The 27,427-nt window shown below is 40.4% G+C and overlaps 2 protein-coding genes across 3 annotated transcripts in view; one reads left to right on the forward strand and one right to left on the reverse strand.

Moving 5' to 3' along the window:
- Positions 1 to 27,427, forward strand: part of SPIDR (scaffold protein involved in DNA repair) — a 1,328,422-nt gene that overhangs the window by 314,906 nt on the left and 986,089 nt on the right. The gene's annotated exons all lie outside the window — the stretch shown is intronic.
- The window catches only part of NOL4 (nucleolar protein 4), a 100,275-nt gene continuing 83,059 nt past the window's right edge, over positions 10,212 to 27,427 (reverse strand). For both annotated transcript variants that reach the window (XM_042463223.1, XM_042463222.1), the window contains 2 exons: positions 17,847 to 18,027; positions 10,212 to 12,377 (listed from right to left, as the gene is read on the reverse strand). In XM_042463223.1, coding sequence (XP_042319157.1) covers positions 12,184 to 12,377; positions 17,847 to 18,027 — 375 coding nt within the window. In that variant the 3' untranslated portion in view covers positions 10,212 to 12,183. The remainder of the gene's footprint in view (positions 12,378 to 17,846; positions 18,028 to 27,427) is intronic.

Below are 27,427 nucleotides of genomic sequence, written 5' to 3' on the forward strand. Positions count from 1 at the left end.
GCTTTATTTATATAGTACTGTAGATTTGCACAACGCTGTACATACAAACAATAAAATAGATAAGAGTAAACCTGCCTATGGCATACAATCTAAGAAATAATAGCTTAATACATATAAATAATACATAACAATACAGGGAAGGGTTCAGTAAAACAGGCAACAAATTAAAAACGTCAAATAGCAAATAATAATCACGCAATACCTGGGAACGCTTCTCTGAATAGGATGGACACTTATGAAAAGCTTCAAGGACCACAGTAATGGGATTCATTTAGAATCCACCATCTCTTTCTGATCAATGCATTTTATCAACCAACAGGTATCTTAATTTGCCATAAACTCAGTGTTCACTACATTCATGTATTAAAATATGGACTTTATCACACAGGGGAAATTGGAGTTTTAAAAAGGCATTTTCCTGGGATGTTTGCACTATCATGGGAAAGATTTTCCCATGTCGTCATGATTAAAGAGGAATTCTCCCAGGAAGAACCAGGAATGCTCCAACAACAGATCATTCATGGGGAAATCCCGTGAATGATTTGTTGCTAGAGCATTCCTGGTGCTTCCCAGGATAAGTCCTCTTTAATCATGATGTATGGGAAAGTCTTCCCCACGAAGGTGCAAATGTCCCTGGAAAATGCCTTTTAAACACCTGATTTCTCCCTGATTCCCCCCGTGTGGTAAAGTCCTTGTTGGAAAAAACTCAATATTCTCCATAGGCCCTTACAAATGCAAATGCAATATATTTCCAAATATATAAATGTTAAGGTCATTTATATGTGTCTCTGCTGAATAGCATGAGAAAGTGTGTTCATCATTCAAAATCATCTGCCAGAAATAATCAGTTCAAGTGACTAATGGCCTGAAACACATGAGCAAAATGACATGGCTTCAAGCCACATTGGGGGCATGGCATTTAAATGATGTATGCCTTGAACATGGCCAGAAGCTGTGCTAACGCTACCCCAAGAAAGAAGAATTGGGCAAAAAAGGAGCAGATATAATCCGTTCCTTCTAGTGGCCCAGATCAAGACCAGGTCCTTGCAGTTACTACAGTCCTGGCACAGTCCTTTTGGTCCATCTAAGGCAACCCTGGCATAGGGTTTTCTTGGCAAATTTCTTCAGAGAAGGCTTGCCATTTCCATCCTCTGTGGCTGAAGGAGCCTGACTTGCCTTAAGTAACCGAGTGGGTTTTTAAGCTGAAGCAGGGAATCAAACACTGACCATCAGATTCATAGTCCAATGCTCAAACCAGTTCATCACATTACTAATGGAGAAGCTTTATTATCTAATAAGGATTTCAGCCTTTAGCACATATTTGAATCCATGAGCATGTGGAGAGTCATTTATCTCAAGGTAGTTGTTTTTGAATGAAGGAACTCTAAAAACAAATTTCATTAGTAAAAAGGATGTACACAAGACATTATAACTAACAACCTAAAAATTGATTAAAATGACACCAGAGTGTTTTCTAGTAGAAGGAGAAGAAGAAAGAAAATTACTGAAATACATCCTCTACTCAGTTATAGCCACAAGAATAGCATGTACTAAAAAATGGAAGGAGAAAGACACACCATCAATAGATGACTGGCTTAAAAAATGCCTAGATATGATGGAAATGGACAAATTAACAGTGCTGTTAAAAGGAAATCCTATTGAGAGATGGGAAGAAGACTAGAAACCACTGTTAAAATTCTGCAAGAGAAAATGGTCAAGCATATGTATTTAGATAAAGAAAAGGACGAGACCAAGATTTACTACACATATACACACACGGACTCAAAGTATTCAGATATTTAAATCTAGTAAAAATAAAAGAAAATAAAAGAATCTGAAATACAATACTAATATAGCATAATAAAACAATATAAGGTTAAGGCCTACTTTGAAGATCTATAGCCTGAGAGAAAATACTTAAACACAAGTTCATTAAGAAGAGGACTGAACATTTAAAACGAACACAGGTCAAAGAAGAATATTATAGTAAACCCTTCTTATACACAGATTTTTTATATATGGATTCAAGCATCCACGGTTTTAAAATGTTTAAAAAAAAGTATCAATTTCAAATATCAAACCTTAATTTTCCATTTTTTATAAGGGACACCATTTTGCTATGTCATTATATTTAATGGGACTTGAGCATCCACGGATTTTAATATCCATGGGGAATCTTGGAACCAAACCCCAGCATATAACAAGGGCCGACTGTACAGATTACAAAACACTTTTTAGAAAGTTCCATATAGATACATATTAGGTAAATGAGAGGTGGACCATATATGCTATATGTTTTTTTAAGGTATCAAAAAAGTTTTTTGTTATTGTCAGATATGTATGTAAGGTATGCAAGTTTAGCAATTAGTTTCAAAGGCATTTTATTGTTTTTTTATGTCATAATTTGTGTTGGGTTTTTTGTTTTTGTTTTTTGTATGTGAACACTTGTGGAATAAAAATAATTAGAAAAGAAAAGAAAAAAAGATTCTCACAGAAGGAATCTCACAGAGGTTCACCTCTAGCTTCTTTGACATGCATACTGACATAGGCTTTCAGCACATGTTAATCAGCTAATATGTGCAAAGACATAGCTGTTACCATCTGTTATTAAGAGCCACTGCTAAGCATTTTCTGTATTTCAATTCCAACTGAGATCACTATTCATACCCTTGACAGACTGACAGACATCCAAATCTATGTTTTTGTCTATTATTGAGACTAACACTTTATTTATTATTCTATAAAGTAAGATTACACACACACACACCACATTCTGGAAATTCTATGAAAATTTTCTCTTGCCAGGTCTCTACGCTGAGGACACTGAGATATATGTTTTTTTAATGTCAAAACTCCAGATATTAGCTGTTTCTTCTCAAAGTAACTTTCCATCCTTCAAAGATACAGGAGAAACATTCACTAGATTTTTAACAATGATGATGATTTAATTCATTTCATCATGATTTGATGGATTTTATTAGGTGGTCATTTATCTGAGGACAAAGTGTTGACTTCTTCAACTGCATTGCAACAGTGCCTTCAGTCTAGAATGGTGAAAGATTCAAATCCCACTTCTGCTGTGGATGTACTAAAAAAAAAATCTGGAGAAAGCAACACTATCAAGTAGGTATACACCAACATTTTTGAAGAACAGACTCATGTTTTACACATTTAGGCAGAAGAGTTTCACTATACAGTGCTACCTCGGGTTACGAAATTAATTCGTTCTGCCGCTCCGTTCGTAACCCGAGTAATTTCGCAACCCGAAAAGGCTTTCCGTTAGCGCTGGAAAGCCGCTAGCCGCGCTTTGCATTTGAATTTCGCGCCGAAATAAATTTCGTAACCCGAAAAAAACATCGTATCCCGGAACAGTTTTTTCCAATCTAACTTTTTCGTATCCCGGAAATTTCGTAACGCGATCAATTCGTATCCCGGGGTACCACTGTAGTTATGCTGTAGGCTTGGTGCCACATGTCTACCATCTGCTTCAGCCTTCCATCAAATGAACATGTTCCTCAGTTTAAATTTAGATATATGTAGATAGCATTTCGTACCAATTAGATTCATTTATTTAAAAAGGAAAAACATTTTAGTCACATGAGGCAGACTTCAAAGAAACTAAATGGTCAGTGCTCAAGCCTCTTGCCATATGATTTGGATTCAATGAGCTCATTTCATTCTTGTCCAAAGGTGGTTGTCTTGTCACTGACACTTCAGATTTTGTGGTACCATTATTTCAGTATATACGTCATCCCATTGCTTCCTTCTGGCTTGCTCTTTGCAAATCACAACACTTAGACAAAGCTTGGGTACAGGTGCTCCAGCAACATGCTGTCTATTATGATGCAGGTGTGATATCACAAGGAGTTCTTCAGATACACTCATGAAACTGCCAGGTTTGTCCTTTGCTGGAGGAATTGAAGTGGAAACTGGCCATTGGACAAAATGAAAACATCTGCCTTAGTTTTACGCTTGCTATTTGGCTGTCATACAGCATCAAATTTAATTTAAAAAGGGAATGTTGCCAAATCTCTCATTTGAAACCCACTGCTTTGCTATCTGATGTCAAGTTTTAAAGCTCCAAACCAGTTGTCTGATGGAATCTGAAGTATGATAGTTATCTGACTGAAGGGTTCTTCTGCTTCGCTTGGCAAGACAAGGTCCGAAAACTCATGTCTGGTGAGTTAATTATTTTCACTCTGAAATTTAAATAGATTATTAGTCTGAATACTGAATTTGGGACCATGATCTTGTTTCTGCTTTCTTGATTTAAAAGAAAAAAAGAGCAGATTGATTCCCTTCATATCTAACAGTAATATGCCCTCCCCCTTTGTAAACTAATACCAAGGACAACATTGTGTGGGATACATTTCCTTTAGAGAGAAAGGCTTTGGATCTTTGCAAATCAGTTTCACATTTAATAGATAAGGAAGAATGGGAAGGGATCAGAAATCGGAAAATTTGTTATGTATTGGAATGTGTCTATTCAGGAGGGAGAATCTGCAGTATGCTTCTCTTGGTAGCTAATGAACTCAGATTTGTCCTCCTCTGTCGCATTCACTCCTTATTAGACATATTTAACTTGATATATGACAGAAGTATTTATTTAATGTATATATAACCTGTTTCTTTCAATGTTTGTGGGATCACACACAAGAACACTATTTATTTCAAATATTTACCCTCCATGCTTTAGCCAAAAAGAATTCCAGAGCAGCTTGCATAATAAGTATGACAGTCCCTACTCCCAGAATCTAAATTTAAGACACAAATGGAATCAAGGATGAGAAAGGAGAAGGGGGAAGCTCATTATTTATAGCAACTGGTTGGATGGAAAGGGTTCAAGCCTGTTGGAAAAGCTCCATCCTTGATAGTGGCCAGTCTTTTTCTTGCAGAAAATGTCACCAAGAGAGTGGATTCCAGTAAAGTGGATTGAGGTCAGGGGAGCAAACCAAGTGAAAGAAGTCCACCTTTGCTTGGCTTTAAAAATGTGGTGGTGGTAAGAGGGTGGTTTCTTTCTTTGCTTGAGTTTGGAGTATCTGAAGTGCATTATGAATATTTTGTTTTATTTTTTCCCTTCTTTCAACTACATTGGTGTGCATGAGAGATCTAATTGTTATGCAAACTGTTTAATGAATTGCTTGCTGTGGACACAATATTGATGTTTCAATGAGCATAAAACATATTAATAGCTCAGTCAGCAATATCCAATCTTAACAACCTCAAGAACTACATGCAGTTCCCCAGGCTCCAAATGGCCGCCTTCAAAAATTGTAGATGAAAATCCTGCAGTTTCCAAATGTCCCCTAATTTCCAACTGTCAGTCCAGGAAGCATCCAGGAACAACGGTTCTCCTTTCAACCTACCCTCCAAAACCACCTCAAATATCTGGGAAAGCCCCCAGTCCCAACCAGAAGACTTCTGGTCACTTCTAGCTGCCGTTTTTGACCAGACAACAGGCCACAATCAGTCTGGTGGGGGGACAAAGTGGCTCCACACCTGATATATTTGTTCATCCCTGCTCTAGAGATGGTTTTCTTCAACTCTCCCTCTCCCCATTAAATCTTGCCAGGGAGTGTTTAAACTTCCACAGGCCTTTTCCTCTGCAAATTCAGAAGAAGAGTGTTTATTCCAAAACTTTTCATTCAGATCCCTCTGGCAGTCAACTTGCAGTTCATTTTTAAATTTGGGGAACTAGCATATCCCAGCCACAGACTGCTATAGGATAGTTCCCCAAATGTAGACAGGGTTTCTTAGCACTTCTGCTACATGCCTATTTCTTTCTTTGCTCTAAACAAACTGTCAGCTGATGGGTCATGAACTGGCACTGGGCCATGGACCACTATTCTGAGTATCACTGATCTAATGTTTTTAAACACCCCTTTGGAGTAAAATGGATTCATATGGAAATCCCACTGCCTGTTAGCCTAATTGTCCTATTGAGCTCTTTGCATATTGTTTTGCCTTTCAAACATTACAGCTAAGGAAGAAGGTTTGATGAAAGGGTCTGTTGCCCTTCAATAGTAAAGCAACAAAACTAGAGCAGAATTTATTAGGGATGTATAAATCTTCCAGTATATTGTTGCCTTGTTATTTGGTATATTATTAAAGCATATCCACAATTAGCATTTCAGGACTGCCAACATGAAGCTACTATCAAAAATGCTGGATCAACTCATGTTATGTAGTTAACATAATAGAAGGAAACAATAAAGTATGACTCAACAGAACCAATAGTATGGATGAGGAGTGGAGAAAAAGAACAAAGGCATGTGCAGTCATAGAAAATATATTCTGATGTTTACTGATAGTGCACTAGCAAATACAGTCGGCCCTTCTTATACACGGATTTTTTATACACGGATTCAAGCATACACGGTTTGAAAATGTACCAAAAAAGTATAAATTTACCTTGATTTTCAATTTTTTATAAGGGACACCATTGTGCTATGTCATTATATTTAATGGGACTTGAGCATACACGGATTTTGTTATACATGGGGGATCTTGGAACCAAACCCCAGCGTATAACAAGGGTCCACTGTAAGAAGACTTCTTCACAGTTTCCCTTCCAAATAGCAAAAAAAGACCATAAAAGAGGGAGGGCAATAACCTATCGCAGAAATAAAATATAGTATTTTAATTTGTAACAGGAAGCCAACAAAGGCTGTGCATTCTATTTTATCATTGTTAAACTGTTACTATAGCTATCATTGCCATCTGCTGGCTGCATGTATTTTGCTTTGTTTCTATTGTAAAGATTTAGGTCGTATCCCGTATGTCTCATAGAAACTCAAATTATCTCAGTAGAGTGGGGATATGAGAAAAGACTTAAGAGCCAAGCAGCTTTCCAAAGATATATGATATAGATACTGTGCATTCTAAATAACAGCAGTGGGAGGATTAAATGATTAACCTCTGTCACATAGCACTTGTACATGTTGTTGTTATTGAAGTAAGCAATCATTAGTATGGTAAAGTTTGAATTTTGTATAAGGAACTGTGATGTCTTTCCCTTCCATTGCCCCTTCTGGGCATGGACACTTCTCCCCTCTTGGAGTGCATGCTATTATTATTATTATTATTATTATTATTATTATTATTATTATTATTATTTCTTACCAGCCTTTCCGCATGGATTGAGGCAGGGGACAACAATTAACAAACAAATGACATCAGTTAAAAACATTGGTTAAAACACACATTAATTTAAAAGAACAAATAAGATGTGCATATATTAAAACAATCCACATCTAAAATTCAGCATTTAAAATTCACAGTTTAAAAATCATCTGGATAAACCTGCCAAAGAGAATAGTTTTCAATGCTCTGTTAAATTCAGATAGTGTATGCAGCTGTTGAGTCTCTTCCGGCAGGTCATTCCACAATCTAGGGGCGGATGAAGAAAATGTCCTCTGGCTAACAGCTGCCAACCTAGTTTTGGCTGACTGGAGTAAATGTCCACCAGAGAACCTGAGTGTATGCGTTAGATTATACAGGTGGAAGGCAATCCTGTAGGTAACCAACATTTTGTACCTTGCCTGGAAACTAACTGGTAGCCAATAGAGTGATTTTAATACTGGTAGCAAGTAGCAATAGCAAGTACCTTTCTATACCACTTATCAGTGTACTTAAGCACTCCCTAAGTGGTTTACAATGTGTAAGCCAATTGCTCTCAACTGGTACAATGTGATCACTCTTGGATGTCCCAGTAGTCAGTCTGGCTGCCATGATTTGAACTAATTGAAGTTTCCCAACTTGGTACAGAGGTAGCCCAATCTACAGCACATTGCAGAAGTCCAGCCTTAAGGTTACCAGTGCATGCACTACCACCTTTAAGGCTTCCAATTCTAGATAGGGGCTCAGTTAATGTAACAATCAATGAGCCACATAAAAACAATGAGAGTTCCTACTTCAGGTGAAGTTTTCCGAAAGAGATGACAAAAAATTCAAAAGTTGCTTGTGTATATTTAGAACAACATAAGAGCATGGCCTAATAATCTGCCATTATTCAAACATTTTATCAGTGAACCCTGGAACAGGGAAGGCAAGGAGGCTGAGCCTTGCACCCCCAAAAAAGATCTGACAAAATTGGACCACCAAGACTTCTATGTAGTTGAGCCTCTTTAGGAATTAACAACCAGAAGTATACTAAATGAGCAAGTCTAAAAATACTAAGACAGTTATTATCATTGAATCCTCCCAAGAGTAATATGGGCTCCCTGCAGCCTATCCTATGTACACTTAGTGGGAGAAAGCTACACTGAAGTCACGGAAGGCACTTGTATGTATATACTGTGCTTGTAAAGGTCTTTAAGGATGCTTGATGATAATAGATGGAGAAAGTAATTTTCCCTTTCCCTGCATATACCTGCAAGTAAGCAAAATTGGTAACAACCTGTATGTTGCCTGAAAATCAGTTCTAGAGTACCTGTGTCAACAATAAACTTCCTTTTCCTGCATTTGTGTAATCACTGCTGCTCTGCCATGAAATGCTCCAACACATGCTTAACTCTTTGCAGAGAATGGTCAATTAGTTTTCATGAACAACACCAAGGTTTATTTATCTCCTTGACATCATATGAATCCAATTTCATGTTTAGACCCATGAAAGCTTATTTAGAAAGAGCCAAAATCTGGATTACAATAATCTTCTGTCTTCATTTGGTTTACAACTATCCTCAGCAGTAGTGAGATAAATTAACAATTCAGTAACAAAACATTATTTTGTGCTGTGTGGCTATATCCACCCTCTTGCACTTTCAGCCTTACAGGAGAAACTCAACCAAATCAAGCTCTTCCCATCACTACATCTGTACACTGGAACAAACCTTCAACTGTTGAATATCTATTTATCTTATAGCTGGTCAAAGCACATCAGCCCAGCTAGGAGGTACACGGCAAGCCTAAAAAGAACTTGATTCATAGCCATACTATACCTTGTAAGGCATTATGCTATTTTATGCCACAAACCATATTTTATATTTTAAAAATATCATACTTATCATACTCTTACACATACCATTCTTGTCTTAGGATGCGATAAAAAGAAAATAATATACTTTGAATAACAATGGAAGAAGCAATAATATACATGGGAAAATATCAGTGCATGACTCAATGGGATTTCCTCCCCCCCCCCCCCCATGCAAGCAAAATGAGAGAGCATTAGTTTGCAGGCTCAGAAGATGAGAACAATTGTATGTGTGTGTGCTGCAAACACAAATGTAAACAAATAAACCTTCTGTCATCAATAAGCTAGTGCATGCATAGCCAAAGCAAGCCTGAGAGATGAGAACTCCCTTGAACCAGTGTCTCTCAACTTCTGTGCAGAATAGATCATGCCCAAACTTTTCCACTGATTTTCTGTAAGTGATTGTGTAGTTGCAACTGAAACCATTATTTCATTGGTTAGAAGTGATTCAAACGCTAGTCTCCAGAGTTTTAATCCAACACTCAAACCATCAGATCACGCTGGCTACCTCATGTGCCTCACTAACCTGCATTTACTGACACACCCATTCCTAGGCCTTGTGTTTCATAAGACCCCAATTGCAATTGGTAATTGTGCCAGAGGTTCAGAAAGGACCAGTTGGCTGCATACTTGCAGTCAATGCACAGGAATGCTTTTGTTTACCATAAAAGGGCAACAACTTGTAATACACTTGACAGCTAGTATATGCTGGGAGGGGAGTTGTAATACATATCTAGGCAAAACTTTTTTTCAACCTACTCTTGATATGTAGAAAGGGCAGGAAGGTGCCTACTGTTGGCAGTGTTTTCCAAAGGTCAATACTTTTCAACAATGAAAAGTATTGACCTTTGGAAGACTCCAACATTGGCACCACATCCACTTGGCACTGCAGCCATGTAAAAAGTTTGCAGCTCTTTTTTTGAGGCTCTATATTCCTCCTCTTGCTTGTGGGATATACCAATTGTAAAACAATGCTTCATAAGTCAGACTGAGTTGATTCTGTCTTGTGAAAATGTAGACTATGGCAGAGATCCTACAGTGGGAGACGTAGTTATGTCTCATAGTTATATCCCTCAGCCTCCCCAGAAAGTTCCCTTTTGAGGCATGTAGCTGTGGCAACAGAGCCATTTTTGAGTTCCCAGACAGTGAGGGAGGGTAAGCAATGCCATGTGCAGCCGTGTGTGTGGATTGAAAGGTAGGTTTTTAGGGAAGTTTTTTTATTGTTGTGATGGTACAAAGACCATAAAAATGGATTGCAATGTGGCAAGTCAGACTTACAACATTGTATAATTGCTGAACAGGATACCAGCCAATCCTGCCTGCAAGATTTATGCACGGCAGGCCTATCTAACCAGTATACCTTTGGAAACTATCCTCTGCAATTTGTATAAACTGGATTTTAAACAGCACCGAAAGAAAGCAGCATTCACAAAAGACTGACCTTGGAGTATGCTAAAACATTGTTTCTCAAGAACATATTGAAACACAGATGTTTATTTACTGAAAGAAAACAGAGGATTTTTCCTAGCCCTCGTTTTTTAAAATTTCATTTAAATTTGTTAACATACGAGTCCACAGTGTAAAGAAAAGGTTTTGTGTATTTAGGTTTCTCCAAAACACTCATTTCAATAGGCTTTTTCACATTGATATTCACCAACAGTATCACAAAAGTTGTGTTTTTTTAAAACATAACTGTAAGCAACAGTAATTCTAAAAACACTAAAGGGAAAAAAGCATAGCAATGTCCACAGTTACAAGAAAAAGTGCACATTACTTTGTCACAATCACAGTCATTACTTGAAAAACTATATGTAACAAGTAGATAGAAAATATCACCAATGTCTTAAATCCATTGTCAAAAACCAAAGTACATAAAAATTGTACACAAAATAAGGCAAATTCAGGAATGCACAAGGAACTTGTTATTTAACAAAAGCTAACCAACATAACAGATATTACAATAAGCATAAACTAAAATACTTCTCTCTAATTACATAAAAATAAGGTTTCCTTAGCGCACAACGAAACACCATTGATGCATATTTGACATCATAAAATAAGAAATGGGGTTTAGGGATGTCAGGAGAAGGGAATTTTATTTAAGTGGCAGCTGCATCCTTTACAATTTTTTAAACAGTTCAGTATTAGCATTATAAAATCACACCAGAAGTGTCAATGGCCCTTTTCAGTTACATATTCATTTTAAAAGAAATAAAAAGAAATAAATACACACAAGAGTGCAAATTTTCCGATTGTCACTTGCAACCTCTTCACATTCAATCATCTACATCCATTCACTACTAGAAGGACTTGTACAAGACAGCAGCAGCAATCCTGGAGTTAAATGAGCTAGCTTGCCGGAAATCACCTTAAAAAAAGTAATGATATGTCTTTTAAAAATAACCCTTACATCTTTATTAATTGCTAATAAAGTTGCAACTCATTATGAAATGGAGATGAAAATGGTGCAAGCATAAGAAATGTCTGCTTCCTTTTTGGAAGTCATTCCAGAGATATTTGTGGAGGGATCCACCAGGGAATGGGGCTGACCAGCAAGAAAAGGTACTCAGTGCTGAATGAATGTGGCTTGGAGAGGGAGATAGGTATTTCAGAAAAGAGGACCTACAATAACTCCTCAAAACATTACTTGAAAAATCAGTGAAAAATTTACCAAAGTAAAAATGATCAATTTAGAATGAGAAGCAAAAATTTTGTCTTGTTTTTTTCTATAAAAATTACATTTTCTTTAAAATACAAGATCCTTTTCATTGCAATTGTATCCTGTTAACAACAGGGCATCTGGCAACATTTTGCCATTTAATGCAGCTTGGAGTCCACTGAGTCAATAACACATTCCACTAATATTGCACTTTGATTCTGGACCAATTTTAAAACCCCATGTATCTTCTGTTTCTGTCCATGTTAGAACGAGTTAACATTTCCAGCCACTTTTTGCTACTGATGCTGACACACTAGAACAAATGCACATTAAGCAATAGGCTGGATATAGTAGAATACCTCAGACATTTTGGAGGTCCAAGTTCACTTGAAGAACCCTAACACACCAAAAACACCAAGAACAGTGTGGCATTATGGTAATTAACTCGTTAACAAGACTGTGCAGTAACTAAAAGATTTGCTCTGGGAAATCAAAATGTCATTAGTGGAAATTTTGTGATAAAACTAGGTCAGCAGGATCATCACCAGTCTCAGTTCTGCTGCAAAATAAGGTTTTCTAGTTCATCTGCTGAACGCAATAAAAAAGCAGCTGATTCTCGGTACCCTGCAACCAGTTGCCGTACTGCATTAATTTCAGTTGGATTCAGCTGAGGTCTAGAGCTGGTATTACTAGAAGATCCAGAAGTGGTTGCTAACTGCCTCTTCATACTGAGATCAGTTGGACCTGGAAATGTCAAAGAAAAAACATTAGGATATCTTAGTGAACACAATGTGGAGTCGAAGGCTTTCATGGCTGACTTTCATAGTTTTTTGTGGGGTTTTCGGGCTATGTGGCCATGTTCACAGTATATGTATGTATATATACCCAACTCCTTTCAAGGCAGCATTCTCTGAAGATGCCAGCCACAGATGCTGGCAAAACATCAGGAAGAAACTCTTCTAGAACATGGCCACATAGCCAGAAAACCCCACAAATAACAGTTCTTTTCTCTTAAATATAGCTTACAGTACTTGGCATTCATTGCTGGTTTCCCATCCAAGTACTAACCAGGGCTGACCCTGCATAGTTTTCAAGTTCAGCCAAGATCTACAGAACTATGTTCTACAATTGGTGCTCACCATCCACAGGTATCAATAGATTGGAGCTATCAATAGATTGGAGCATCGGCTGATGGCTCCACCCTGTTCTCCCCAATGACAGCACATGCACGTGGCCACATCAGTGCAGTCATGTGCATGACGCACCACCTTTGGGAAGAATGAGTCTTTAGGTCCCACAGTTTTTGTCATCCACATGGGGGAGAGGGCGCAGAATGGAACCCCTACAGATACAAAGGGCTGACTGTAGCTTCAGTAGTGTCACTGATAGCATTAAACAACATACATAGAGTTGAAAAGGAAGGGTGGGAAAAATACTTTCTGGTGTCTATATTATCAGTAAAGAAGATCTAGGAACACACTAAAGTCATGTACCCTACATCATAATTTATTCCTTACCTACCCAGCAATGCCAAAGTAAACTGTGTAGGACATCAATACTTTTCTATCCTTCCCATTGAATTCAGAGTCAGGCAGCACAGTATCATAACACATCAAATTATCAGCCTAGCCAGTAATCTCTATGATAGATTGTCTGGAAACCCTCGTAAAAAGTGCTTGGAGTTTCCCAAAGGCAGACTGGAATATGACAGAAAGCATAAAAATAACAGATGATGTATCAGTGATGCCTATGGGATTGTTGGAGGGGGACTGATTTGATCTAGCAATCCACCTGGAGGGCTGTTCAGCTCCCTTGAGTCCTGGATGCAGTTTCGTTGGAGCTTCTAGTTTTTGCATGTAGCCTCTTGAAGCTTCTGCAAAGTGTTTGAAATTTTTGCATAATTTTTAATATGTAGTCTTTGGAGTTTATCACATGAAGGAGAACAGGAGTTTATCCTGTGAATATTCTGGAAAAATCACTTAATTACCCGAAACAATTTCACATGACATCACACAAAACCCACCATTAAAGTGGTCATGAAGAAGCATTAACACACATCTTTTTACTTTCGGGATTTCAGTGACAATGCATTTCCGATATCACTTTATTTGCACAATTGCATGTGATAATCATTCGTGCAATTACTCGCCATTTACGTTTTATTTGCGGGATGCTTTAAATGTGCTTTAATCTCTCTTTAATGCTGAAATTAGCCAAAATTAGCCCCAGTGTGCTAAACTCCTTTGACACAATAATCAAAACATAAACATTTGGCTAAACTTGATACTGAATAATCTCCCACTGTGTGTGTGTGTGTGTGTGTGTGTGTGTGTGTGTGTGTGTTTATTACCAATCTTGAGGTCATTTAACTGATGAAACAATTATGATTTGGTCAATGCAGCAATGATGGTTTAAACCAATCCTTCCTTGTTGAGTGACAAATTTGAATGGAATATGTCTGCTGTAGGCTATATTTCAGAAGAAGTAACTGGCAAAACTAAGTAACTCTTGAGTATTCCTTCCCTGAGAAAACCCCTTTGAAATTCATGGCGTTGTCCCTAAATCAACACATGATTTGAAGGCACACACTGACACACATACAATTCTGTTTGGTACAATTGAGAGCGCATGCTACAAATAACACACTACAGTCTTGCTTCCAGCTGCCATAGTTTGTGGCATGTTTTTGTGAGTCAGCATTTGTCCTCTCACACAGAGAGATTTTCAGCTGCTTCTGGAACAGCAAATTAAAACTGATGTATGTGTGTGTGTGTGTGTGTGTGTGTGTATATATATATATATATATATATATATATTCTCTGTAATATCACTTCCAGGCCGCCCAGGATATTATTTCTCTAGTCATCATCATGGTGACACATTCAGTCATTTATATTGTAACTAGTAACTGACTATGGTTTATGGATTCATTTAAGTTTTCATAGGCATCACATATTTTTGGAAGCTAAGCAATTTTTGTTTTAACTAAATCATTCAGAATGCTACAAGCACTGTGATTCTGCTCCAAGCGGTAGACATTCATTTATCATATTAGCTACTGAGTAAATCTGACATTAAATACATTGCTGGACAAATGACTTGCGAGATTTAACATGAGGTAGTTATTGCTTCATAAATTACTCATTGGCAGCATCAATTACTTAGAATTCTAAAACACTGGCCAGATATATGATACAGCTGCTTATTTGACTGATAAAAGCACCGATGGCTTATGAGAAGCAAAGCCATATGACATGTGAATTATCTCTGCAGTAACCCACTTCATCTGCTAGTATAGGACAGCCTGTTAGATACTCAGTTCTCTGTTGGAGAGAATAGGCTCTGGCAAATTCAAATATTACTCTTAGGATGATTACCAACTATTTTCTCTGACATTAATAATAGTAATATATACTTTGAATAATGGAAGATGTAGATGTCTAAATATCCGTGATGAGATGTAAAACTATGTTTGTTTCTAGTAACTGTCAAAAGCACAAATACAGTGGATCCTTGTTATACGCTGGGGTTTGGTTCCAAGATCCCCCGTGTATACCAAAATCCATGTATGCTCAAGTCCCATTAAGTATAATGACATAGCAAAATGGTGTCCCTAATAAAAAATGGAACATCAAGGTAAATTTATACTTTTTTTGGAACATTTTCAAACCGTGTATGCTTGAATCCGTGTATAAAAAATCCGTGTATAAGAAGGGCCGACTGTATTAGAGCTAACCTTTTATTAACTTTCTGTAGAAGAGCTAGTTAATATAAGTTACATTTTATAAGCATTCTAACAAAATGCATAGACTTTTTTATTTCAGTGTATCTGTATTTCCAAGTTGTTTTGTATGATTACTAATAAAATGGATAGACTTTAGAAAGAAATGCATTTTTGATGACAATTGTTGTGTGCTTTCAAGTTGTTTCCAACTTACAGCAACCCTAAGGCAAAATCTATCATAGGGTTTTCCTGGCAAGATTTGTTCAGAGGAGATTTGCCATTGCCTTCCCTTGCGGCTGAGAGCATGTGACTTGCCCAAGGTCAGCCAGTAGGTTTCATGGCCAAGCTAGGAATCAAACTCTGGTCTCCAGAGTCATAGTCCAAAACCCTAATAAAAATATTACAGAAAAAAGTTTTGTCAGATTATGATAAACTCCCTTCAGTAGCCTAAATATATCAAATACTGACTGGGATTTGTTTGGAGGTGAGCAAGAGGAAGGCACATCCTTGTTACTAAAAAGGGTGTATCCTGCTTATGGGCTACATCTTAAATTTTATGAAGCACATTATCTAAAAGCACATTATATAAAATGAAGCACATTATATAAAAGGGCGGTCTGCCGGCGCCGGTGTTTGCTGCGCCAGGGAACCGCAGCAGACAAACCGCGCGATTCTCTGGCGCAGCAAAAAGAATCCACAAAAAGCGGGTTCTTTTTGCAGCATGGTTATGACACTGCAAGGCGCCAATGGTGCACTTGCGGTGTCATTTCCGCTCCATGACATGCGGACGCTCAGCAGAAGCCTAGATTGGCTACACCTGGAGCCGAGAGCAGCAGCCGAATGCTCAAGGTCGAATGTGCTGGAGTGCATGTACAGCAAATGTAAATATGCTATGTCATCAGACGGAAGAATAATTGGTATCCATGGTACATAGCAACATGAACAGGAAGGGGCTGGGCTAAGTGGTGGCTGCATGGCAATTGTGTATATAAGCCCAGGTGCAGTTTTGTACTGTGTGGGAATGGTGTGGTGTGAGATTTGTACAGTGGTGTTCAGTAATAGCTCATGTGTTTGGAACAAAGAACAAATAAAGCCCTCTTAGGTGTGATATGCTGGAGAGTGCTGTTTCTTTATCTGGCAGCTGTTTCTCCAGGCATTCTTCCAAGCAAGCCAGAGGCATGTCCTTGAGGCTTCGCTCTGTTTCGCGGTGGCAAGTTAACCTATGTCCGTCTTCATCCATTCAACATTGGACCAGATTAATCAACAATGGAAATACTACCTTATTTCCATTACATACAAACTGAAAGTTATCCAAATTTTAAGGCAAGTTATATAATCTTTTTTTTCCAATATGATTTTCTCTGGGCACCTGAGGCAGCACCCATTTTGCTAGTTTGAGGCTGCTGTAACACTGCAGAATTAATGCAGTTTGACACAGCTTTAATTACCATGGCTCTATCCTATGCAATTTGGGGATTTGTAGTTTGCTGTGGCACTAGAGTGATCTGATAGAGAAGAGTACAAATCTACAAAACTACACATCCCAGATTTTCATTGCAGGAGTGTCATTAGGGTTTGTGGGGTGTGTGGATCCCACTGGGTGACACCCCAGAAGGGGGTGTACACCTGGTGGGATAATACACCCAATGGGACAATGCTTGGCAAACAAGAAAGGGCATCACCTCCCCTTATAACTCACCCAACAACCAGATAAGACCCTGAACAGGCTGCCCAGAGGACTCAGCACTGCCTACAGCAGCCACCACCATTTAAAGTTTGGCATTGCTGTTCACCTTAGCAGCCATGCCAGACCTTAGACAGTGGCAGTCTGGCCAGTCAGTAGCTGAGCATTCACAGGGGCAGGAGAGCAAGGCAGTAGGAGGGAAGGGCATGCTGCTGCTGTCTCTCCCTACCACCTACCACCACCACCCTCCCTGCTGCCGCACCCCTCCTCGGCACAAGGTGACACCAACCACAGTAATACCACTGTTCCATAGCACTGAGCCATGCCAGTTAAAGCAGTGTCAAACTGCATTGATTCTGCAGTGCAGATGCAGCCTGAGATGGATTAACTAAGATGAAAGACAAGTAATCCTTTATGTCTGAATATACTTTAAATAAAATATTTTTAGTCAACGAAGGCCATGATATGAATGAGCAGAAGATAGGAGGGTGTTAGGTTTATACTGTTGCTCAAAATATTTAACATGTTTAATCTGATAGTGTTATGTAGTGATGGGTTGCTTTGCTTTATTGTAGAGAAACCTGCTGGTAAATAAGCACCTAAACTGGCAATATGTGTCCATCTAGACTATTAAGTATCAGAGTACTTAATTTAAGCCTGCATATATTACATACTGTACTTTGGCTAATTATTTTTCTCTACAACAAAAAGATAGAATTTTTCATCCTAAGTATTTCCAGAACAGAGTGGGGATTTGTGCATGCAAAAAATAATACAAAAGTTTGTAAAAACAAAAAATACTCACCACTGGTAGAAGCATCACTGAGATTTAGCAAACCTCCTCCTAGCCCTCTGTAACTATGGTAACTGTAGGTCCCATTTCCATTTATGTACAGCACCTCCTGTGTGCTGGAAACAGCTGATGTTGAGTAAGTGACCTGGGTTGGTTCCTGTTTATATGGTTTATCAGCTGGAGCAGTCTCATCCTGAAAGAATAATGGTTCAGTGGACAATGTCAAATCACAGTTCTATTTTTTTCTCTTTGAATGAAGAAATTGTTAGTTTATTATTTAATGGAATTTCTCTTGCACTACATTCAAAACAGGTTAAAAATGTGAAACAAACATACACTGTTGTTTTTTTAAATGACACAGTCTGTCTCAAAGAAAGCATGAGAATGCTGATGGGAAGAAGGGAGGCTACAGATTTTTTGTGTAAGAGATATTCTCATTTATGGATACCCCATTTCTTACTTCTGCACACCCAGCTTTGTCAAAACCTATCCCTATCCCAGCCTTTGCCCCAAAACGTTCTTTGTGTCTTATATCCTCAACAATGGAGACAGATATAATTAGGAGACCAAGGAGAATTATTATGCTGGGATTAAAACTGTCCCCCCCCCCTTTCTGCTGCAAAAGTCAACAGATTCAAGCAACAAACATTTTGGAAGGTTCCCTAGAAAGGTCAGTGCCAAGGATAGTAGGAAATGGAACAAATCATGAAGGAAATGATAATGTGGAATCAAAGGTATGTTAGGGATATGAATTTGATCTGCTCACCTCACTGCCCTAAGACATGATTCGGTAACACATGCCAGCCCACTCTCCATGTTCCACGATGTGTATGTGAAGACATTTCTTTTTACCTTGTTCCAATGCTCCTTGCATTCATTTGTGTGTTCCCTATGTATCATGAGAAGCAGGGTTTCAACTCTTACTAAAAGAACGTGTGGGCACTAGTCTACTTCCCTCTCATTTATTTATTTAAGTTTAGTTCCATTTCATGCCAGTCTCTTTATGTTAACGACTGTGGATATGTCAAACAAAAATAACTTTAGTTCTTTCTTTTAAAAATTCTTGGTTTGTAGACAAATCTCTCATAAACAGAAATGGGGGGAATATGTTAACCCTTTCTTTAAAATCTTACACAGCCTGGGAATGTTATACTTTAAGGCAGGGATAAGCAATTATGGCCCAAAACAGACGGGTGAAAAAAGCTCATTTCTGGGTGGCTTGGGGGCATAGCAATCACATAATGCATGCCCTCAACCTGTCCTGAAAACTCTGCCAAATTGCCCCAACCCAGAAAACCCACCCTGAAAAGGAGCAGTAAAAACCCACTCCTTTTCAGAAGCCGCTTTGAAACAGTGGGGCCACAAACATGCGGTTGCCATGGCTCCAGGGCGAGCGGCTCCAGGGCGGCCCTGATCCACCCTTTTTGGGTGGCCTGTTTCACCCTGAGTCAGCCAGGTTTTGCCCTGCTGTTCACCCCACAGGCTGCACTTGTGTACTACCAGCACAATATAAGTGATCAGGTGACTTCTGGTTCCCACTGCAGCTGTGGATGGATTTTAAAGTTTTGGGAGGGTGTTGGGGGGTAGCGAATAGCTTTACTTGTGGTAGAATAAAATACATAGCAGTGTTCATCTGGAAAATCAGTATGCAAAGGGATCTTGTAGCACCTCTGAGATTTATTTAAATATAAGAAGTTGGTAGTTTGAGCTTTTGTAGCCTTGAGCCTATTCCCTCAGATGCATCTGATGGAAGGGGAAAGCCCAGGGAAGAATGACTGTAGGAATGCAAAACTTTGTGGGTGTGAAGAAGAGGTGACAAATTCAGTTTTAACATTGATCGTTGGGGGACAAGACAAGGATATTGCCTAAAGCCAAGGTTAGTAGATAACCATATGAATGACTATTGGGATGTAGTGTGGGAGCCAAAAAGAAAATGTGATGAATTGACCAAGAAAGTTCCCATGAGGCTAGGGTGTTAGCTAGTGCTATAATGTATGTAGTGTGCCAGGAAACCATTGCCTCCATTCAAACCCACTGCTAATGTACTGCAGTTTGTTGATATATTCCAATTCTGCTGTTTTTCTTCCCAATCTTCCTTTGGAGTCCTTTCCCTCCAAGGACCACTGTTCTCAGGTCGAAGATGGAATGGCCAGGAAGACTGAAGTGTTCTGCAACCAGTTTTGGTATATTACTGTTCCTAATGTCTGGTTTATGTCCATTTATCTTCTAGTGCCAGGACCAGCTATTTTACCCAATGCAGAGTGCTGAAGGTCATTGCTGACATAGTATGGCATAAATCACATTAGAGGATGAGGAAGTGAAAGTACAGAACAATACACATGCCAGCCACAGATGCTGGTGAAACGTCAGGAAGAAACTCTTCTAGAACATGGCCACATAGCCCAAAAAACCCACAAAAAACTATGAAGTGAAAGTACCTTTAATATTGTCATTAGATTTTTATGACATTTCCTAAATAGATACGTAGACAGAGTTGGCATCTGGGTTTGTGGCAAGGTTTTGTACCTGTGTCCATATCTGTATTCTGTGTTCTTTTGCTGCTAAGTAACTGGTTGAGGTTTGGAGGCTGTCTGTAGGTAAGTAAAGATCTGCCACCAAGAGACCTTGAATAGGTTGTAGGTCTTTGAAGATACCTCTGAGTGGTCTCATTTGGGAACTGTATGTCACTGTTAGTGGGGCCTGTCATTTTCTGCCCTCAGTCTGTTCTGTAATGGGTTAGTCCTGCACAAAAGTTTTGCATTTTAATTAGGTTTATTTACTTCAAGTGGTGGGTATTGTAGCTTGATTAATATTTGTAATTCCATGAATGTTGTGTCCCTGTCTTGTGGGTCTGAGCAGATGTGATTGCATTGGAGGGCTTGGCTGTAGACTATAGCTCTGGTTGTGTGTTCAGAGTGAAAACTGGAGGCATGTAAGTATGTGTAGTAGTCAGTCAGTTTGGCTTTAGTCAGCATCCTTGTCTTGTTCCCCCAATGATCATTGTTAAAACTGAACTTGCACTTCATCTCCATGCCCACAATTTTGCATTCTCATGGACATTCTCACACAGAGACGTCGATATAGATCTGTCACTGGGCTTTCCACTCCACCACATACATCTGAAGAAATAGACTCAAGCCTACAAAAACTCATGCTACCAACTTCTATCTTTCAGTTAGTCTCAAAGATGCTGCAAGATCCCTTTGCATACAGCTGTACTTGTGTGAGGTTTTAATGTGCTTGTGGAGATCTTCAGAAAATCACCTGGCGAAAAATTGGGGGATATAGGGGCTTCGGGGTCAGGGTTCAGGTGCTGCAAAAGTAGAGCTTAGCATTATATGTAACTCATGGTTCACACTTTCCTCACTACTGCCTTAAGGAATATTTCCCCAAATGAATCTAGACTCTAATAAATCACTGTGTTAGTCTAGAATATGAGTATGCAAAGGGACGTATAGCACTTCTGAGAGTAACTGTACAAAAAAAATGTAGCATAAGCTTTTGAAGACTTGGTCTAACTTCCTCTTCAAATGATGTCATTCACCAGGTGAGGTCCAGGCAGCAGGTCTTGCATTTTGTGCTATCTTTGTGAACAGTTTGGACAATGGTAGAAAACAGTGGTGCATTTACAGAACTTGCATTTGTTGAACTTCTTTCCTAAGGAGATAACCAAGGGCCAGAACAGCACAGTCCTTTAAAGCCACCGTCTGGGTGGCATGGAAGTCCAGTGCTTATATGCCGCACACCTCCACACCATCCGGAAGTCAGGCAGCCATCCAGACATGGGCAGTTTCAAGGCACTCTGGCAGCGTGGCATTTATATGCTGCACATCACCGGAGTGGCTTGAAGTTGCCATGGGACCGGGGCAGAGTTGGAAAAGTCGCCTTTTCCCCGGCCAGAAAAAGAACAGATCTTTCCCCAGCTGAAAAAGGAGCAGATCCAGCCAGCTTCAAGGAAGACTGGGGCAGTAGCATGTGTTCGCTATGGCCTCAATGAATCTTTGGAATGGGCAGCTTCAAGCCAACCCTTCTGCCTGTCTGTTTCACCCTGAGCTACCTCTCTTTGGTGGCTCTTTGGATGCTTTTGTGACATTCTTAGGAAATGAGGTTGGTGGGCAGCTTGAAAGTAAATGCCTTGCCTGGAAGCTCTCCAAACTGCTTAGCAGGGGAAGGAAAGCTGGTATGAATGAACCCCATCATTTCTTCCTGGTAAGAGATAAGATCTGTACAGTACTTGGCATCAGGGAAACTGGGGGAGGAGGGAGAAAGTGGGAAGACTGGGCAGTACTGGGGTAGGATTGCCACACCATTGGTTGACTGAATTTTACTGCAATTCTGCTCATGCCAATTGATGCTCATTGTGATTATCAGATTCCAAGTCTTCATTTAAAAAGAACACAAGTAAATTTTTAGCATTAGTAGGAGAAAAGTTATGAGGCAAAATATGCAGTCATTCTTCTATTCATCGGTTTTGTAAGAAATAACCCTGCTCCTGCCTTTTAGTGTATTTAACCAATGAGTAAAGTCTCCCACTTAGGACTGACATTTATCACTCAATCTTTCTCAGTTCCAACTTTCAGTTGCCTGTGCCAATAGTACAACTCTGCTCTAGAGAAAAGTCTAGCTGAAGTCTGTTTTGGAGAGCTCCTTACGAAGGCTGCACAGAAAGCAATAGAATCATTAGAGTGATGGAGGAGTGATGCAACGAAGACTGAAAACTGCAATACAGGGATTTGTATTTAAATTTCCATGGAGTCTTGTTTTTGCCTGACTTGCTTGATGTAGGAACATGCTTCATTTTATAGATCAGGGGAAATTCAGTTGCATTTTATGAGGGGCAGTTTGGATTCTCCCATTGACTGACGTGAATGGGAAAGAACTATCCCCATTACTGACATCCTCTCTCAATCCCACCCGTCCTTCCTTCCACTGTATCTGTTAGCGCCTAGAAGAAGAATATTACTATTGCTTTCACCTTACCTACCCTCTCTTTGAAGTAACACTTGGTTTATGCAGTTTCTGCTTGTTCAGCAGGCAGGTGGACAGGGAAACAGTAACATAAGAAACAGGAGGGGGAGGAAAAGAGGGTAGTAGGGTATCTTTGGCAGGTCTTTTTTATTCTCACAGTGGCTATGAAAGAAGGAAAGTTTAGCAGAGGAGGGAAAGGAGAGTGTGATAGGTAAGTGGTAGAATCTAAGAAACAAGAAGGGGGCATAAAGAAGGTGTGGGTTGAGTCAAGGGAAGGGAAAGGAAGGCAGGCAGGCAAAGGAGGATGACAAGTGTAATATTAGGATGCAAGGAGCAAAGTAAAGTACATGGTGAGGCAAAGTGCTAGGGAAAGGGATGTGGTTTGTAGGTTTGCTTTTATTTTCTGCAATCCCCCCCCCCCCATAAATCAAATGGCAACCACACTCAGAGGCCCCCTGTGATATTTCCATGAATATGAACCTTTTTGCTATCAGTAAAAAAAAAAAAAAATGAATGGCAAAAAATACTATAATGATCTAGTGAGAATACAGTATAGTCAGCCTGTCCCTTATGCAGGGGATTCGTTCTGGACACCCCCCTCCCCCCTTATAAGGGGAATTGCTCAAATCCCATTGAGGACAATGGGGCATGCTCCCATGGCATGCCTCCCATTGTTTCTATTGGGGCTTGCCTTCCGCATGAGCTCAAATCCATGGAAGGCAAGCCTGCATAAAGGGCAGGCTAATTGTACCACTAAAAGTGCCTGTACCTGACCAAAATGGTGGTGGTGGTGCTATTATTTTGCTGTTGTGTATCCTTGGTAAATTTTGTCTTATAGCACTCTTATCACAGGGTTTTCTTGGCAATACTTATTCAGAGTGGGGTTGCTTTTCCCTTCCTTTGTTGCTGAGAGTGTGACTAGCCCATGGTCACCCTTTGGATTTCCATATTTAAGCAGGAATTCAAACGCTGATCTCCAGAACTGTAATCCAGTGCTCAAGAGCCTGTGGAACCTGATATAGCATTGGGTGTTGGTTGGAAAATGTTGAATGTTCAAGACCTTTTGTGTTTGCCGCTATGTGCTGCACACCCATTATCCACTTGTTTATCTGACTTTTAATCTATTTGGTACCAATTGAGCCCAGAACAAAACAAAAACATAAAACTATTTTTCATTTACCATAACTTTCCCCCCTTGAACTAATTGTTCTGACATTTTTCTGACATTTTTCACTCTCCTGCCTAGTGGCATACTCGACAGCAGGGGTTCCCAACCTGGAGGTCGCAACTCCTTTGGGGGTCGATCGACCCTTTCTCGGGGGTCACCAGGTTGGGATTCCCTGCCTCCCCCTCCTCCCCTTTTTCCCGCGGGTGCCGGCGCCAGAACCACGTAGGGACAGGGATGGGGCTGCCTCCTCCTCTTCCCTGTGGGTGCCGGAATTGTGAGGGGAAGGGGACAGGGAAGGGGCTGCCTCCTCCTCCTCCTCTTCCCCACGGGTGGGACGGGGATGCCTCCTCCTCCTCCTCTTTCCTGCGGGTGCCGGCGCTGGTGCCAGTACCGCATGGGGACGGGGACAGGGCTGCCTCCTCCTCCTCTTCCCTGCAGGTGGTGGCGTTGGTGCTGGAACTGTGTGGGGAAGGGGCTGCCTCTCCCTCTTCCCTGTGGGTGCCGGCGCTAATGACGGAACCATGTGGGGAAGGAGACGGGGACAGGGCTGCCTCCTCCTCTTCCTCTTGTCTGCGGGTTCTGGCGCAGGTGCCGGAACCACGCGAGGAAGGGGATGGGGATGGGGACAGGGCTGCCTCCTTCTTCTCCTCTTTCCTGTGGGTGCTGGTGCCGGACCCGCCCAGAGAAGGGGATGGGGACGGGGCTGCATCCTCCTCCTCTTTTTCCCATGGTTGCCAGCACTGGTGCTGGAACAGCGTGGGGAGGGGGACGAGGCTGCCTCCCCCTCCTCCTCCAATGGTGGCTGCGGCAGGCCAGAGCAGGCTTGGCCAGCATGGAGGAGGAGGAGGAGAAGGAGGAGGAGTGAGGAAGAGGAGATGGAGGGGCTTCGAGCAGCCTTTGCGGCCAGAAGTCCTATCCCTTCTTCTGGCCAGCAGCCTCCCTAATTGGTTGGGAGGCCGGGAAGGGGTGGGACGTCTGGCTGCAAAGGCCGCTGGGGTTTGTAGGCGGCTGGAAGTCCTGCCCCTTCCTGGCCTGCCAACCAATCAGGGAGGCCACCAGTCAGGACTTTCATCCGCAATGGGGGTCGCGGCCCAACAAAGGTTGGGAACAACTGCTCTACAGAGTACGGGATTTTAACTGCCAAATAAGAATGGAGGTTGAGGTATGGAGAAGTGCTCTTTCGTGTCTTCAGCCACCCATTTGAAAACCTCCCTTCCACAAAATACATCCTTCTGGAATTTGGGACATTTCTTGACAGATAGCCCCTAAGGGGCAGTGGGATGCCACTCATTTCCTAGCTGGATAGGGGCTGCGGCAACTTCAAACCATGCTCTGATTCCAGCCTTTTGAGGGTACAAAAAGGAGCCGCAAAAAGTGCGTCCTTTTTGCACCCTTGAAAGGGTGCCATGGCCACAAAGGCACAGCTATATGATGCTTCTTCGGTGCTGCATCATCTGGACGTGGTGCCAGAGGCACATCATGATGCCGTGCACCATGTGGAGCGGTGAGTGGCATCAGGGCACCCTGGGGGATCATGTTAAAATATATTTCTAATTTGTATGGAAAATGTTCGGATGTGGCAATGGTTAACTAAAGTTTAAAATGGTTCCTGTTGCAGGCCAGAAAGACTAGGCCTGGAAGAACAAGTCTTCAAGGACATTTGCTGAGACATAATATAAACAAATGTATTATTGTTATGCTCTTGTGTAGTATGGTGACTTCATGAGAAAGAGGCGTGTCCACTTGGTGGGAAAGTTGATCTTATGTGAGAACAAAGACTGATGTCACATTCAAACTTCTAGCATGGACTCTGAAAGAGTATAGATGTATAGTAGCCTGCTGTAAAGTGTAAATAGCAACAATAAATCCTCATTTGAGTGAAAATCTGTGTTGAAGTTACTTTGTTCCTGAGTAGCTAAGAAGACTGCATCTGTTCCAGTTGGTACCAGTTCAGAACCACCGGCAGAACGAGACATCAACCATCCCAAAGATCTTTTTCTCTAACAGATCAGAGCCGGGTGTGCGTCATGAAGATGCTATGCCCGATTCTGTCCCCAGGTTGGCCTTTCAGGCCAGTCTGTAAAGGGCCTTAAAGAGTTTTCTTAGAGCCCAACTGTCCTCATGGACCTATCTGGAGAGTACACACAAAAGGAACTTCTTATATGCAGGGATGTAGCCGTGGCGTGGGGGGGCGTGGGGTCTGGACCCCTGCTTCCATTAGATACAATTAATGGTGTGTGCTGCCATGCCACCACACCCAAGCCCCATTATAATGGTGACAATTAGTCTGGAACCCCCCCCCCTTCCCAAAATCCTGGCTACGTCCATGTTAGGGGCTTCTCTCAGACTATGAAATTCCTTCTCACATATGGCTAGGCTGGCTCTCTTTTTCCAAGAAGTAAAAAATCTTTTTATTTAAACAGGAATTTGTGATTGACAGGCTGTGTAGGAGGGGTTTAATGGTTCTGTGTGCTGCATTTTGTCTTTATGGATAGGTTTGATAAATGATTTTCTATTGTTTCAAATTAGTGGTGTCTTAAGATGATCAGGTTTTAATTGTATGTTGTTTTAATTTTTTAAACTACCTTTAATCCAATATTGGGTCAAAAGTGGGATATTAATTAATAAACAAGGATTGCTGCTATGCTATATGTCATTTTCACAAAAAATATGAGGGCAAGTGTGTCCTCTTTGGAAAACCCCAAATAACAACAACAGTGATGATGAATCATTCTAAAGCAGTGATTCCTGAACTTTGGTCTTCCAGATGTTTTGGACTTCAGCTCCCAGATTTCTTGACTGTTGGCCAGATTGGCTGAGACTTCTGGGAGTTGAAGTTCAAAACACCTGGATAGCAAAGTTTGTTAATCACTGTTCCATAGTCTGCTCTTTCACAATGCTTCCTGCATCTAGTCATCTGAAACTTGATCCCCTTACAGGGGGCAACTATTGTGACATCTTCTTCTGCAAAAAGTGAAAAAATTCAGTTAAAATTATTTGTAATTGGGGTTAGATTTTAGATTATTAGACCAAAAGATGATATTTTTATAAGCAACAGAATTTTGAGGCTTGTAATAGCAGAATTGTTTGTGCAACTTACATTAACTAACAAGAGATCCTGAGTGGTATAGTGGTTTGAACATTGGAATATGACTCTGGAGACCAAGATTTGAATCCCTGCTCAGCCATGGAAACTCACTGGGGGACCATAGACAAATTATACTCTCTCAGCCTCAGAGGAAGGAAAAGATAACCCCACCCCCAAATAAATCTTGTCAATTGAGCTGACGGATGCAACATTTGATATTTTGATATTTGGTATAAGTGTGAATGAGTGTGCATCCCCATGCATGTCCATTAATTGTTCAGTGTGAGAAGTTGTATATGATTAAAATGGTTTCAGGACATTCCATTTAGTTTTCTAACTCCCATTGGACAGGTTTTTTGTGTGTTTGTT

Source organism: Sceloporus undulatus, chromosome 4 (assembly GCF_019175285.1).
Source record: "Sceloporus undulatus isolate JIND9_A2432 ecotype Alabama chromosome 4, SceUnd_v1.1, whole genome shotgun sequence".
Lineage (NCBI taxonomy): Eukaryota > Metazoa > Chordata > Lepidosauria > Squamata > Phrynosomatidae > Sceloporus > Sceloporus undulatus.